Genomic DNA, 14,689 nt, shown 5'->3' with positions numbered 1-14,689 from the left:
TTTATTAAATCAGTTTAAGAGTAATGTTTCTGTAATCCAACGATCTTGATAATTTAACACAATTCTCTGTTCCCGTGAGTGTCATATTGGAGGCTTGACTTTATTTATTTATTTATGAACAGGTCTTTAAAAAAATGTTTTCAAGAGATTATTCTTATCATATATCATAGTGAACTGATGTTACTTAAATTGAAAATAATTATGTTAAATTATTGAGGCTATCTGCTTGGCAACGTATAAAAGCTCAGGATCTACATATGGTAGGGCCTTTTTTATTTTTGCTTTGTTTTTGCCACCTGTGAACTATACAAAATCGAGAGAGATAGCATCCAGTGACATTATTTGAACAATGGGACAATGGCATGTTGACCAGGAGAGGAGTAGTGTGAGATGACCCAAGATTGGGAAAAGGCCATGAGATAGCAATATATCTCCATCGAAAGAGGAACATTCTAACATTGATCGAGAACGTACTCAGGGAAAGAAGCATTGGAGGAGGGAGCCTCGTCCAAGCACCTTAGTTTTTTTTTTGTTTATACATGTCCAATAAGTGTGTCATGAGTACAGGTTTTTTTTTTATTTTGTTTATGTGCCTGTCGATTGTCATATGTCAAGGAGCCCCTGAAGAGAGAGGAGGAAAGAAAGAGGAATGTGTATTGCATGAAGTTTTATATTGTTATTGTCACGTGTTAGGTTGTCAATTGCGTGATAGCTTATATCCCATGTATATATTTGTGACTCGTCAATGAGAAGGGATTAAAAGTCCCAAATTATTATCAAGCCAACTTGTTCGTTTTTTTTTTGTTAGTTCCACAGACTTAGTTCTACAGGACTTTTTACATATTTATTCAACATTAATAAACATTTATCACATGTGGAATGTTATTTATATGAGATCTTAATTTGTTGCCCATTGTCATCAACATGCACTGTCACAACTGACCAGTCTGAACAAACTTTTCATATATACAACAATTTGTTTTATGGCTTAATGGGTTTCATTGAAATTGTCCTTGGAACTTTCCTCAGATTATAGTGGGAGGTACTGTACAAAATACCTCCATCAAGCTTGCTATCACTCTTCTTTCTTGTAGTGTTAACCTGTCTCCCATTATGTTTGAAAAAAAGAAAAAGAAAATAAAATATAAATATTTTTCCATTCAAGTGTTAACATGACTTTTAAATTCTCTGTATTTTATGTATGTGGATTGTTGTCTGAAGACCACGTGTTCTGTTGCATAACCAGCTTCTTGGATGGGCCACAGGGTAAAGAACGGATGGGCATTCTCGATGACAATCAAAAAACCCGGATCAAGGAGGGGGAGAGGGAGATCGTGCATGCTCAATGGAAGAAGAGGGATTTTAGAGGAAGAAAGAAAAAAAGAGAGAAGACATGTAGACGAGAGAGTTGCGAGTTTCTTCCTATTTGTGTGTTGTGTACTTTGTTTTAGTGTTTGTTATAGCAAAAGGACAGAAGTGATCGGAAGGACTAAAATAAACTTTAAGTTCCTTGCATCGGAGTCATAGAGTGTGTGATTTATTTCTTTGAAGTTTCTTTTTGTTTTGTTCCTGCACAGGGAACACTCTAAAGATCGAGTACTTCCCCACAGGATGAATTTTAAATATACCAGAATAAATTTAAAATTAAAACATGTGTTTAAAAGTTTTATTTATATTATTTTATTCCTACATTAATATTCATATTCATAAACATTACAAATATGAATATTTATGTAACTTAGAAGATTATTTCTAAAGCATTCTGAATTTCAGTTATTTTTCTATAATTCAAGAATAATTTTCAAATTAATTACATTAAGTAGATTAAATTTTTAGAATAAAAGCATTTAAAATTCAGTTTTGAAAGAAACACATACCCACAATGTCCAAACCCTTATTGTGTCTCCCACATACATATACAGTTATTATTTATTATTTGTTTATTTATAATAGGAGTATTTCACATTCTTCTATGTCTTTGTACTGCATTCATTACTTGTGCATCATTCACAAGCTGGTATATAAGGACTTTACTGCACTCTGTATATTTAATCTTGTTGTAAGAATTCTGAGATTTTAATTAAATATGTACTGTTTTAACAGATTTCTTTCTTATTTTTAAAGATACCAGAAGAAGAAGTCATTACATTAGCACAAGCTTCCATTCCTTTGCCATTGGAGATTCACAAGGATTTTGTTACATTTTCTTACAATCCTAGACAGACTCCTGATTCGGATACTGCATTAGTATGAAAATATAATTACTTTATTTATGAGTTTTTCATTAAAAGTTATAAATAATATAACGTTATTTATTTTGAAGATTACTCTAGCAATGTTTGAAGATTTAGGAATGATTCAACGTTGGAGAATACCAAAATTAACATTAGCCAGGTGAATAATTACTGAAAATATATATTTTTTTATTTTAATTTATTATTTAAAAATGTATTATTGATTTATTGTGCAAAATTATCACAGAAAATTAATTCTAAATACATACATTTTTTTGCTTAGATTTATCTTAATGGTAAAGAAAGGGTATAGAGATCTTCCCTATCACAACTGGATGCATGCTTTTTCTGTTGCACATTTTTGCTATTTGCTTCTTAAAATCACTAATCTTCAGGAAACACACTTGATGTAAGTCATTATTTACTTTATTATTATTAATTCGTCATTTGTAGTAGATGAGTTATTCAAAACACGTGTCCAATAATTAATGACAGATGATGTTTGTACACGAATAGAGAGAACTGTAGACAAATACAGACAAATGTGACAAGAACTGTATTACTTGACATCTAACATAGGATAATGCATAACTTATAGGACTTTACAAATCAAATCAATAAAACTAAATCTTTGGTGAAAAAAATACAGAAGTTGGACATAGGTAGAGAGTGGATGGAAAGTGTTTACCAATATCCAGGCAGAGAGACTTGTTGGTATGGAATATGTCTGCCTCGAACTGTGATACAGCACTCGCAATATCATGGCAGGCTTGTCACCAAGACTTTTTCTAACTACCACTAACAACTGTGTTCATCCTTAAGTTTTGGACACATGTGTAAATTAAATATCTTATATGCTACTGTTATTAATAATTTATCATATGTTATTTATTATTATATACATAAAATATTATCTACTCTTAAAAAGGGTGATTCACTCAGGACCGAACACTGTTCATAATCTCATTGCATAGTCCCATTTGAAAAACATGTAATGTAAAATGTACTGCCTTGGTCGATTGCTCCGTCATGAAATAAAGAATCGTTCCATTCATATTCCATCCTCATCTTTTCATTTTATATGGAGATATTCCCAGAATAAGTGTTCACTCTCTTCTTTAATAAAAAGTTGGCTTCTAGAAGTTGATTCACTCGGGACCGAACACTTATAATGTGGAATATTTTTGTGTAAACTGAAAAGATGAGCATGAAACGAGTGAATCACCTTGTATAAGCCAACTTTTTAATTAAGAAAAATCATAAAATAAAATTATCTTCTTGTTTATGAGTTGCTCCATAAATGTACTCTCTATATCGTATACTATGTGGTTTAAGAAACCCATTATTATTATTATAGATTAAAGATCTTTTGAGACAAGTAATATCTTGTCTTCAGGTCATGAGTCTAAGTACACTTCAAATTAAAAAATGCCATTTTGATCAAAGTTTAATTGAACTGTAAAGAATACATTTGTGGAGGCATTCATAAGCAAGAATTTGATTTTGCTAGCTCAATACTACCAACTTTTATTCCTTAAACTTGTTCTGTATTTATAGTTCAAACACTGTACTTAGGTTTTGGATCCAAAGACAAAATGTTATTGTCTCAAAAAACCTTTAATCGGTAATAAAAATGGACTTCTTAAAATAAACAGTGTACAATATTAAGAAAAGTTAAAATAAAATTAAAATTAATTTCCTATAGTCAGTATTGTTTTTATTGAAAAAAAATTAAAATTTTTCTACAGGGCCTTGGAATGTTTTACACTGTTTGTTGCATGTATTTGTCATGACTTGGATCATCGAGGTACAACGAATTCATTCCAGCATAGATTAGTAAGAAATTATTTCTACCTTTTTTCTATTATTAAACAATATTAATGTTAATAATTTTTAAGGAGACTTACCTTTGTTTTCTTTTTTATTTAGATAAAGTAATTTCAAAATGTTCACTATATGGCTAAACTATAGCCTTACTCACTCTTTCCAGCAAATAATTTCAGTCTTGCACTAATGTTTTACTTCTTTCGGAAGACTTTCTTGGGTCTTTACCATTGCAAAATTCGAATAGTGAAAGATTGTAGTTTTGGAATACTTTTTAAGAATTCTTTTATGTATAATGTTGTTTGAAGAAGCATAAAGAATAGAATCTCTTCAAATTAGCATAATTTTAATACCCTTATTTTATATAACAGTGATAGAATCAGATAGAAATATGAGTAGTGAAGGAGAGATCCAAGGAAACAAGGAAACAGAGAAAATTAATAAGAAGTTAAAATTAACTATATTTACTAGATGTAATTTTTCACTTTTAAAATCACTTAAAAGAGGCTTCTTTGGACAAATAAACTAAAATGTTACTGTACTCTGATTGATTTCTATGAGTACAAATTATTGGTGTAAGCTCTGTCACAGATTGTACTGATTACTGAAGAGGGATCAGCGAGAATTCTGATCAGAAATGCATATAAATAAAACATCCGAGAATGAATTGTTTCTGAGTAATTCTTGAACTTGGGTGAGCATCAGAAGGACATAACATTTTAGTTTATTCATCCAAAGAAACCCCCTTTTAAGTGGTTTTACAAGTGAGGGAAAATTAATACAGTGGTATCTCAGGATACGAACGCCCCAGCATACAAAATTTTCAGGATACGACATGAAATTCAAACATATTTTTGCTCCACGATATGAACAAAAACTCATCATACGATGTTACATTAGTTCGCAGCGCCTTTTTTATTCACTTTTGTTCATTGGTCTCAGTCTACATGTTTGCTTCGTCATGGAAGGATCTCGCTCGATAAAGGAAATCTCGAGGTATTATCAGAAAGTGACTGATTTTATTGAAAAGAAACATCCCAAAAAGGTTCACACTGGTTGTATTCATGCTCAGAGTAATGACATTTGCCTAAGTCATTTTAGAAACATTTTAAGAAGTAGGCAAAGCCAAACCTCTTTGGATAGATATTTTACCAAGTGACCTCTGTCCAGTGAAAGTGCTGGTGGAAGTGAAGGAAAGAAAATAAAAAACAGTGAATAAAAATTTTAAAAAAAAAACATAAAACAACACTAATTTTTTAATCTTTTCTAAGTTATTTTTAAGTTATTGTTACATTATGCTATGTAAGTTAAGTTTAAATATCATTTCCCTTCTCCCTCTCTTCTGCCACCAGTTTACACCTCCACTGTCGTCTATGCTCAAAGGTAAAGTGCAAATAAAACTACATTTTTTTTAATGAATTATTATTCTCTTATGATTATTTATACATTTACAACTACAAAACGCATTTTTCAGTGTTTTCCTTACTATAGTTATTATTTTTTTAATGTACTACTTAGCTTTAATTTGAGTGTGTTTTTCATGTTGGAACGAATTATTTGGTTTTACATGTAATCATATGGGGAAAATGATTCACCTTACGACATTTTCATGATACAATCTCAGTTTCGGAACAGATTAATTTCATATTCTGAGGTACCACTGTATTGAGTCTTGGAAATAAGATGCCAATCTTCTTTATGTTCTGTGCTGGTGTTTTGAAACTTATTTGAAAATTTTGAAAACAATTGCACTTAAAAAATGGTTTATTTTTTCAATTTTAACATTGTTCAATTTCTTATCTTTAGCTCAGTTCAATAAAAGATGGCTTACAGTAACTTTATAATGGGAAGATAAGGAAAGGAGATACAAGAGATAAACAATTTAGACATTTAAGCCAGTCACAGCAATAAATGACAGTCATTTTTCCTTATTTTTTTCGACTATTTTATTTCAGAAACATTTCTTTTTGAAATGCATTCAAAATAATCTTCAAACAATGATCATATTTTATGTTTCTATTAGTGTCTGTTGTTCAGACATTATTATCTTTGAAATTATTATAATTTTATATTTTATTAAAAGAAATTATATCACAAAACAGTTCATAAGTGTCTCTATGCTATAATTATCATATTATAATCTTTATACAAGTAATTATACGTGCAAAAATTAATTTTTTTTACATATTTATGAAAATATTTATTATTTTATAACAGAAAACTGATTTAGGAGCTGTTTATAGTTCAGAAAGTTCTGTTATGGAAGTAAGTATTTGTTAAATTAGAAAGAAATAAATAGTTTTTATTAATGATTTAAATAAGTCGCTTTATCATATTTAAAACAATAAATTTTTTTTTGATATACTGTTTTATATATAAACATAATATAATTTACTATTATACTAAACATATATTGTGCTCTTATGGATGAATAGACACCACACAAATGAGTATTAGGTCAACAAAAATAACATTTGAATTTGTACCATATTCAAAAAGATGGCAAAAAATTTTTAATTTAGGGAACTAAATTAAACTTTTCTATTAAATTAAAGTTTATTTAAATTAAAGAAATATGCAATCTGTCAAGGGAGGAGGACTTTCTATGGGAAATTGGTCTCTATTTATGAATAAATAACTCATACAACAGTATGCCGTTCAAATAAATATCCTAACACCAAATAAGCAGCAAAAAGCACTTTAATAGACTCCTATTTAGGTGTTAGATAACTACAGAAAACCTGGAAAACTCTCAAGTGCCCAACCTATTGGTCAAGCGCAAACCCGCAACCAGTATTTGGTGATTTTATTCATCGAAATATTGGTGGTTTGTTCAGAAATGTATTGTTTGTTTCTATAAGTAGATTATAGAATACAGTATTGCATCAATACAAAAAGACAAGATGAAGTATCCCACAGTCGTGGGTGTAAGGTTACGTATCTCAATTAGTTTTGTGATTATAATTTACGAAATTTTTTACTCTATACCAGAGGGGCAAGTGACCCATTTTTCCCAGCCCATTAGACGCCCATGATTTGAAGGATTAGAAAAAATTCTAAGAATAAATAAGTAAATTATGTACTTAATGGAAAACTTTTTGTACAGTATTTAATAATTATTAAAAACATGAATTGTTGATTTTCAAACAAATATATGTTATTTTGAAATGTAATTAAATTAATATTAATTTTTCTAGATGCATCATTTTTCTCAAACTATGGCTATTTTACATTCCGACGGTTGTAACATATTTGAAAATCTTTCACAAAAGGTAAATATTTAATAATTAATTTTATTATTTTCTCTTTTAAATTGTGTATATCATTTGAAAATTGTTGTTTAGATAGTTTTATCACTATTTTCCACATATAAGTTCTAAATATTTACTCATCTTTGAGATTAATTTCCTGAGCAGTTAAAGGTGGGTGTTTGTCAGCCCCCTGGTAGACTCAAATAATCAAACGATGCATGTGTAATGGTAGTAAAAAAAAATAAAAATTTCATTATAATATTGCAACTTAAGTCATTTGGGGGACTTAGGATCAAGTCTGGATGGTCCAAAAAACTCTAGGAAATTTTTTGGGTGGTGATCCAACTGGATATATCAGGTTTTGTTTTCACCACCCAGCTGCCTTGTCGGCACTAAGAAGGCCCACAAGGCAGCCTTTTGCATGATGGCTTTAAAGCCTGTTGATATTTTTTGTAATGGAATGTATAAATAAAAACTGAAAATGGCATTTTCAAATGATCTGCTAGATTTTATTAGGCTATATTTTAAGTTTTCTTAGTAATCAGTATCAAAACAATTTGTTTAGAAGTAGGTGGTTAGGCTGCTATCTCTTGATGAATTTAATAATTAGAAATAAATACATATATTATTAATTTCTAATTATTATGTACGTATGGTTTTATCTATACATACAATCCCTGGCAAAAAATCTTTGACCACTCTTCAATTTTCAGTCAAACATGTTTTGAAGTTTATTACAAAAAACAAATCTAGTCTTTTTCATACAAATTTTTGTATATATTCCTAAAAACCCATATTTAAAACGTTCTTCAATTAATTTTTTTTAATTATTTTAGGAATACACTCAATGTCTCGACTATTTGCAATTACTCATCTTAGCTACGGATCTTGCCAATCATTTTCGGAGAGTGAAAGAAATTCATAAAATATTAGAAGGTATATAAGTATATTTCTATTAAACTTCATTTAGAATAAGAGTTTGTATTTTAATTTGATTACTGTATTTTTATGTATATAATTCTGCTTAAAATTGTTAGAATGAAAATAAAACTTTTGCATAATTTGTCTAATGTGAACCTCACATTTCCATAGGAGCAAGTTTGTAATTGAAATTTAAAATTGGCATATAACCTGATCTATTGCATAATACACACAATACCCTTTCAAATAGTTTTTTAAACACATAACATGAGGGTAATTTGCATGAAAATATAGTATAATGCTTTTACTCTTCTGAAAGAAGAGTAAAAGCATTATACTCTTTTTGGAACAGTACAAGTCTTCCAAAAAGGATGCTACCATTTTAAATTATTGTAATTATGTTAATTATTATCCAAGGACATTGTAATGTACGTACATGAAACATTGTAAAACTGTTCAAGTGTCACATTTTTTCNTAGCTACGGATCTTGCCAATCATTTTCGGAGAGTGAAAGAAATTCATAAAATATTAGAAGGTATATAAGTATATCTCTATTAAACTTCATTTAGAATAAGAGTTTGTATTTTAATTTGATTACTGTATTTTTATGTATATAATTCTGCTTAAAATTGTTAAAATGAAAATAAAACTTTTGCATAATTTGTCTAATGTGAACCTCACATTTCCATAGGAGCAAGTTTGTAATTGCAATTTAAAATTGGCATATAACCTGATCTATTGCATAATACACACAATCCCCTTTCAAATAGTTTTTTAAACACATAACATGGGGGTAATTTTCATGAAAATATAGTATTATGCCTTTACTCTTCTTTCAGAAGAGTAAAGGCATTATACTCTCTTCAGAAGAGTACAGGTCTTCCAAAAAGGATGCTACCATTTTAAATTATTGTAATTATGTTAATTATTATCCAAGAACATTGTAATGTACATGAAACATTGTAAAACTGTTCAAGTGTCACATTTGCTCATTATAGTTTCCCAATTTGTGCACATGTGTCACAATGCACACATCCAACCAATACTCAAATTTTTCCTATATTTTGCTACAGTATAGCCATTGTCACCACATGTGAATTGTGTGGAATAAATTAAATATAAAATCATTAATAAAAATAATAAAGAAATGGTAGAAATTTTTAATTCAAAAGAAGTTATGTAAATGATTAGTATATAGATAACAATCTATCATTATGTATGAAAAGAGAGATGGAAATTTTTCCCCTGAGCCCAGAAAGTATTAATTTTATAAAATTAATGCTTTTTTACTAACAGAATATAAAATCTTTAAGACTGCTTTTTATTAATAAAGAAATTTCATTTGTCTAAAAAGAAAACATGGCCCTCTCTACCCTAGGCCCATACAAGCTTTGGATGGCCCTGGTTGTTAGCCTTCATTAATCACATAACTAATAATAAGACTGAGTTCTTTTTACAGTTAAGATTTTCAAACATTGGCACAACATTTCAACTGATAATTTTTACACAATTGCATACTTGTACATTTTTTTATGCTTAATATGCTTAGCCCGAAGTACTATACGTAGCTGTATTCATTGTTATTTATTAAATAAAATATTCAAAATGATTTACCTTATTAAAAATTTAAAAATGTTCTAGATGGCTACGATTATAAAAATGAACGACATCATATTTTGCTACTTAATCTTCTTATTACTTCATGCGATTTATCGGATCAGACAAAAGATTGGAAAATGTGTAAAACCATAGCTGTATGTATCTTTTTAAAAGTTATTTTATATATTAAACTATAGATTATTAAGTTATTTTATTATATAATAATTAAATATTTATTTATTACTTTAATTATTCTATTTAAACAAATGCATTAACTATATAGAAATTAAAAGTTATATTCCATGGCGATTTTTAAGTTTATTTTAATAAGAGAACACCTCATTTTAATTTCTCTGTGGAGAATCTAAAGTAATATGCATAAATGAACAAGCAATTATTTATTATGACATCATCACAATGGCCTGCAGGTTTTAATAATCTTTTAATTTATAAAATCAGATTATATTAACAAAATATAAAAAATTATATGCAACACGAGGTGTGACTTCCAGTCCAGACTGGAAAGTTTGTTGCACCACATGTCACTAGGCAAATATCTAACTGATACTCAAATTCTTCCTATCCTCACTACAGCATAGTCATTGTCACTTCTTCCACAGCAACCACAGTTTCACAGCTCCTGAAGATTACTCACATTGCACATTAACGAGTGATTCTGATGTTGTAAACTGCAGGGTTAAACAGGGCTTCTGGTTCCTAAACTTTCTGTATCTGGTCTCAATTTTTATCTATCTAACTCCATTCTCAAGATTAATGAAGGACAGATATATAGTGTATAGATGTATAGATGTACAGTACAGTGGGAATGTATAGGTCTGCAATTTTCAAATTGCAGCCCAGTAATTAGGATATTATATGCATTTACTATGTTAATTAACTGAATTATGTTTCATATTAATTATTCATATATGTTAAAATCTGTCTTAAACAGAATGCAATAGTATTGGCCTGAACTTTCTACTTTAACAGATTTCCATTTTTTAGAGGGTTATGTTTTTATCAAAGTGCCTTTTAAAATAAGTATTTTATATTTCCAAAATGTTACAAGGGTCGTTCAAATAGTAATGCACTATAATTTAGATCTGGAAAACAAAGACTGTGACATGGCTCCACTTTGAGGAGTTGTACCTGGAAGCTTTGGTAGCATTGTAGAAAATTTCAAGTTCCCCATTAGGTGGGACCTCTAGAGCTTTGTTGAAAAATGGCAAATGTCAGTGATGTATGTTCCAAGCAGCATGCAATGATAAAATTCCTCGTTGCTGATGGAAACTGTTGGAAACATTCACAAATGATTGTGTGGTGTCTATGGTACTGCAGCTGTCAATCAAAGCACCATCAGTTGTTGGATGCAGTGGTGATATTTGAAATATTTAACAAAGGGTTCGCTAACAGAAAATTTTTCCTTAACAATTTTTTTTTTGCTCAAATGGTGCATTAGCAACATTAGCGCAAAAAAACTGACCTTAAGATACTTATATAAATAAAAAAGTTGCGTTCGCAAAATTAAGTCAGTTAAAATTTAACATTGTTTATGCCCGAACTATATTTTTTTTATAAATAATAAAAAAGAGTGTTCAAAATGGTTTATTTTGTACATATTTTAATATTTTTCCTTCACAATTTTTTTTTCGCTCAAATGCTGCATTAGCAACATTAGCGCAAAACCTGACCTTAAGATACCCATATAAATAAAAAAGATGCGTTAGCAAAATTAAGTCAGTTAAAATTTAACATTGTTTATGCCCGAACTATATTTTTTTAAATAAATAATAAAAAAGAGTGTTCAAAATGGTTTATTTTGTACATATTTTAATATTTTTCATTCAAAATATTATATAAACATAAAAATTGGCTTTTTTTTAATCAGAAAAAGTCATAGGGAAAGCAGTTACACAAGAAAAACTTTTTCTAAATCATTTATTTTATCGTTAGGTATTATTATAATAATAGACAGATGTCATCGTCTCTCGAAATACAATATCTTTCTTATTTCGCTGTCGATAGCTCGACACGTGTTCCGCAGCCATCTTGCATTTTCTCGTGCGCGTGGGATTGTGGGATCTCTCTTATGACTGGATCTAGTTTCGAGAACTCTCTCGAGTCGATTGTGATTGAACCTCGTTTCAATCTCGACTGAAACGAGGTTCAATCGCATGGTCGATGGAGATTGCACCAGGCGAACATAGTATAAGGCTCTAGTAGTGTTACAGAGTATAATACGTATATTTTAATATTATTTTTTAAAAGAAACAAAACCACTGAGAAACGTTACGTGTATTTAACAACGGGTTCGGAAAACTTCGAAAATGTTAACAACGGGTTCGGCCGAACCTGTGCGAACCCGCTGAATATCACCACTGGTTGGATGAAATGTGCGAAGTCAACGACAATAGGAATGGCAGATATCTGTGATTTGGTGCAAAGTGGTAGTCCTGCCACAGCTGTCATGGCAGCCATGATGCAGCACATTGATGAAATGATTTAGGAGGAATGATGCATTAAGTTCAGCAGCTGGAAGAATGCTTGTGCATTAGTGTCACACATGTTCATCAAATCATCCGTGAACATGAGTATGTCAAAGTGTGTTCAGGATTGATTCCAAAGCAACTCATGGTTGACCAAAAAGCAGCAAGAAAAACCATTGCATTGGAACTCTTGCAATGCTACGAGTTTGATGGTGATGAGTTCTTGGCTTGCATCTGATGATGCAAGTGAACAATACAAGTTCCAGTCAGATGAAGATATTGTCAGTGCTATGAGGAAGTGGTTACATGCACAGAATTAGGAGTGATATCAAGCTGGTATATGGCTAAAGGCAAGGACAGAGAATTTGTTGAATAATAACATGAATAGCTGAAGGTAACAGCTAGGAGATGCTCAAGTTTTACAATTGTATGTTTCATACTAGCAGCAAAATGAATTCTGATGCATTACTTTTTGAACAAACCGTGTACAAACAGGGAAAAATGTCTGTATAAAATCCAATATTCACAGAATGTTTTAATTGTGCTATTTTCAAAGACTAACTGCTTACTAGTTACATGCTGCAGTTAATTAGAACCTCTGTGGTCTATTTAATTTAGAAGGAATAGAAGAGTTTTTTATAAAATGTTTTGCTATAATAATTTGATATTTGTTAACTTTTATTTATGAAAAATTGGGAATACATGAAAATTCCCTGACTTTTTCCCTAAAAATCATGCACATTTTATGAATATACATTACTCATAAAAATGAATGAACTCTCTTAGAGTTGAGTAGAAGTAGTGAATTGTCACAGATACTTTCATTGCTGGCTCACGTATTTGGAACTGTTAGAGATATACAAAGCCACCAGAAAAAATGCTGCTACAAACTTGTGGTGTAGATTCCTTCCCCATGTGGAAATTTATCTATGAGCTGTAATCTTACAACCCTCTCCCCCTCTCTCTCTTTTATGTCACTCCTCTTAACACTTTTAATGTATGTACCAGTGGCATACCATCATTGGAAGCGGTGGATGCACTGCTTCCCTTGTATTTTCTAAAAAAATAAATACATAGTAATTTTAATTATATGAAAATAATCGCACAATAGTTTATTATAACCGCATTATGTATCTTATTACAAATTCCTATACTACACGTGAGAAAAAAGATAAGATTGCTATTGTATATTCAAATATTATTGGCAAAGTGGAAGTGCGATATTGTCAGCATTCAAAAAGCCAGGTTCATGCATGTGCTTTACAGAGCACCAATCTCACCCGGTTTAGCTGGTAGAAGCCTAGGACCTTGGGTGGATGCTACACGTATACTGCATCCAATTCTATCTAGGACCGGTTCTGGGCCATTAGCCGCCTGTCCGCTATATATTTGGTCGCCCTCGCCTGATTACATGAATCGCGAGTAGATTTATAACTTAACTCAACTGATAAGAATTTACTGGTATGTTTTTATGATAGTTCTGTATAGTTGACAGGAGTTTAAAAAAATCTACTAAAATATTTTATATTTTTATTCTGCTCTCCGATTTTATGTTACTCATGGATTTCAATGTTAAACCAGTAATATTACAATTTCGTATATCCCATCTAAGGGGATATAGAAAAAAATGTTTACAATTCATGTATGATGTTAAAAAAAATTAACTTGTGGCCATCGGCCATATAATTTATAGTTTTCTATGTAATATAAGTTAGTCTTAGAAACTCTTTTGTTCTTTATCTTGATTATTTTCTAAATTTTCCCTTCTAATCCGCTTACCCTTGGGGTGGGATTACCATTTCGAAGAAAAGCCCGGTGAACAATAGGAGGAAGACCCAGGGGGTCTTGCAGGAAGGAAAGGGAACTCATTCTTGTACCAGGACGAGAGAAGGCAAGGTGGTAGAAAGGATCGTCCTCGAGCAGCGTGAGAGTGCGTGAAGTGAGTGTGTTACGGAGAGTCAAGAAGGGACACGTGGTGCAAGGAAAAGAAAGGACGCTGACGACCAAAGGAGTCACGACGAAAACAAAGAGTGGTATCTCACCCCAGTATTATACGTACGTTAGGAAAGGAAACCCGGGTATTTCTGTCTTGTTCTATCTTCTCTCCTATCTAATCTTTCTTTCGATAGTTATAAGTAGGTTAAGTTCTAGTTTTAGATCTACACGCGCTTGATTGTCGGGTCACGTATAGCACGTGATATCTTTGTTGTAATAGACGGCAAGCCTGTACGAGTGTTTGTACTCGAGAAGTTGGGATCCATAAAGAACCTGCTTCGATTCTTTCTGGCGATAATAAAAGGGAACCGGATTTTATTTTATTTAATTCGTTTCTTTTATTTTGTGTCGGTCTGTTCGCGGAACCCATCACACATC

General features: G+C 30.8%; 1 protein-coding gene across 2 annotated transcripts in view; it reads left to right on the top strand.

The window, feature by feature from the left end:
- LOC111630220 (cGMP-dependent 3',5'-cyclic phosphodiesterase-like) overlaps positions 1-14,689 on the top strand; it is a 39,988-nt gene that overhangs the window by 18,141 nt on the left and 7,158 nt on the right. For both annotated transcript variants that reach the window (XM_023374634.1, XM_023375302.1), the window contains 8 exons: positions 2,125-2,247; positions 2,324-2,394; positions 2,518-2,643; positions 3,983-4,070; positions 6,276-6,323; positions 7,256-7,330; positions 8,146-8,245; positions 9,873-9,985. In XM_023374634.1, coding sequence (XP_023230402.1) covers positions 2,125-2,247; positions 2,324-2,394; positions 2,518-2,643; positions 3,983-4,070; positions 6,276-6,323; positions 7,256-7,330; positions 8,146-8,245; positions 9,873-9,985 — 744 coding nt within the window. The remainder of the gene's footprint in view (positions 1-2,124; positions 2,248-2,323; positions 2,395-2,517; positions 2,644-3,982; positions 4,071-6,275; positions 6,324-7,255; positions 7,331-8,145; positions 8,246-9,872; positions 9,986-14,689) is intronic.

This window comes from Centruroides sculpturatus, unplaced genomic scaffold (assembly GCF_000671375.1).
Source record: "Centruroides sculpturatus isolate CEXI.00-Female unplaced genomic scaffold, Cexi_2.0 scaffold146, whole genome shotgun sequence".
Lineage (NCBI taxonomy): Eukaryota > Metazoa > Arthropoda > Arachnida > Scorpiones > Buthidae > Centruroides > Centruroides sculpturatus.
Note: the sequence above shows the minus strand (reverse complement) of the source record. Positions and strands in the feature narration are given on the sequence as shown.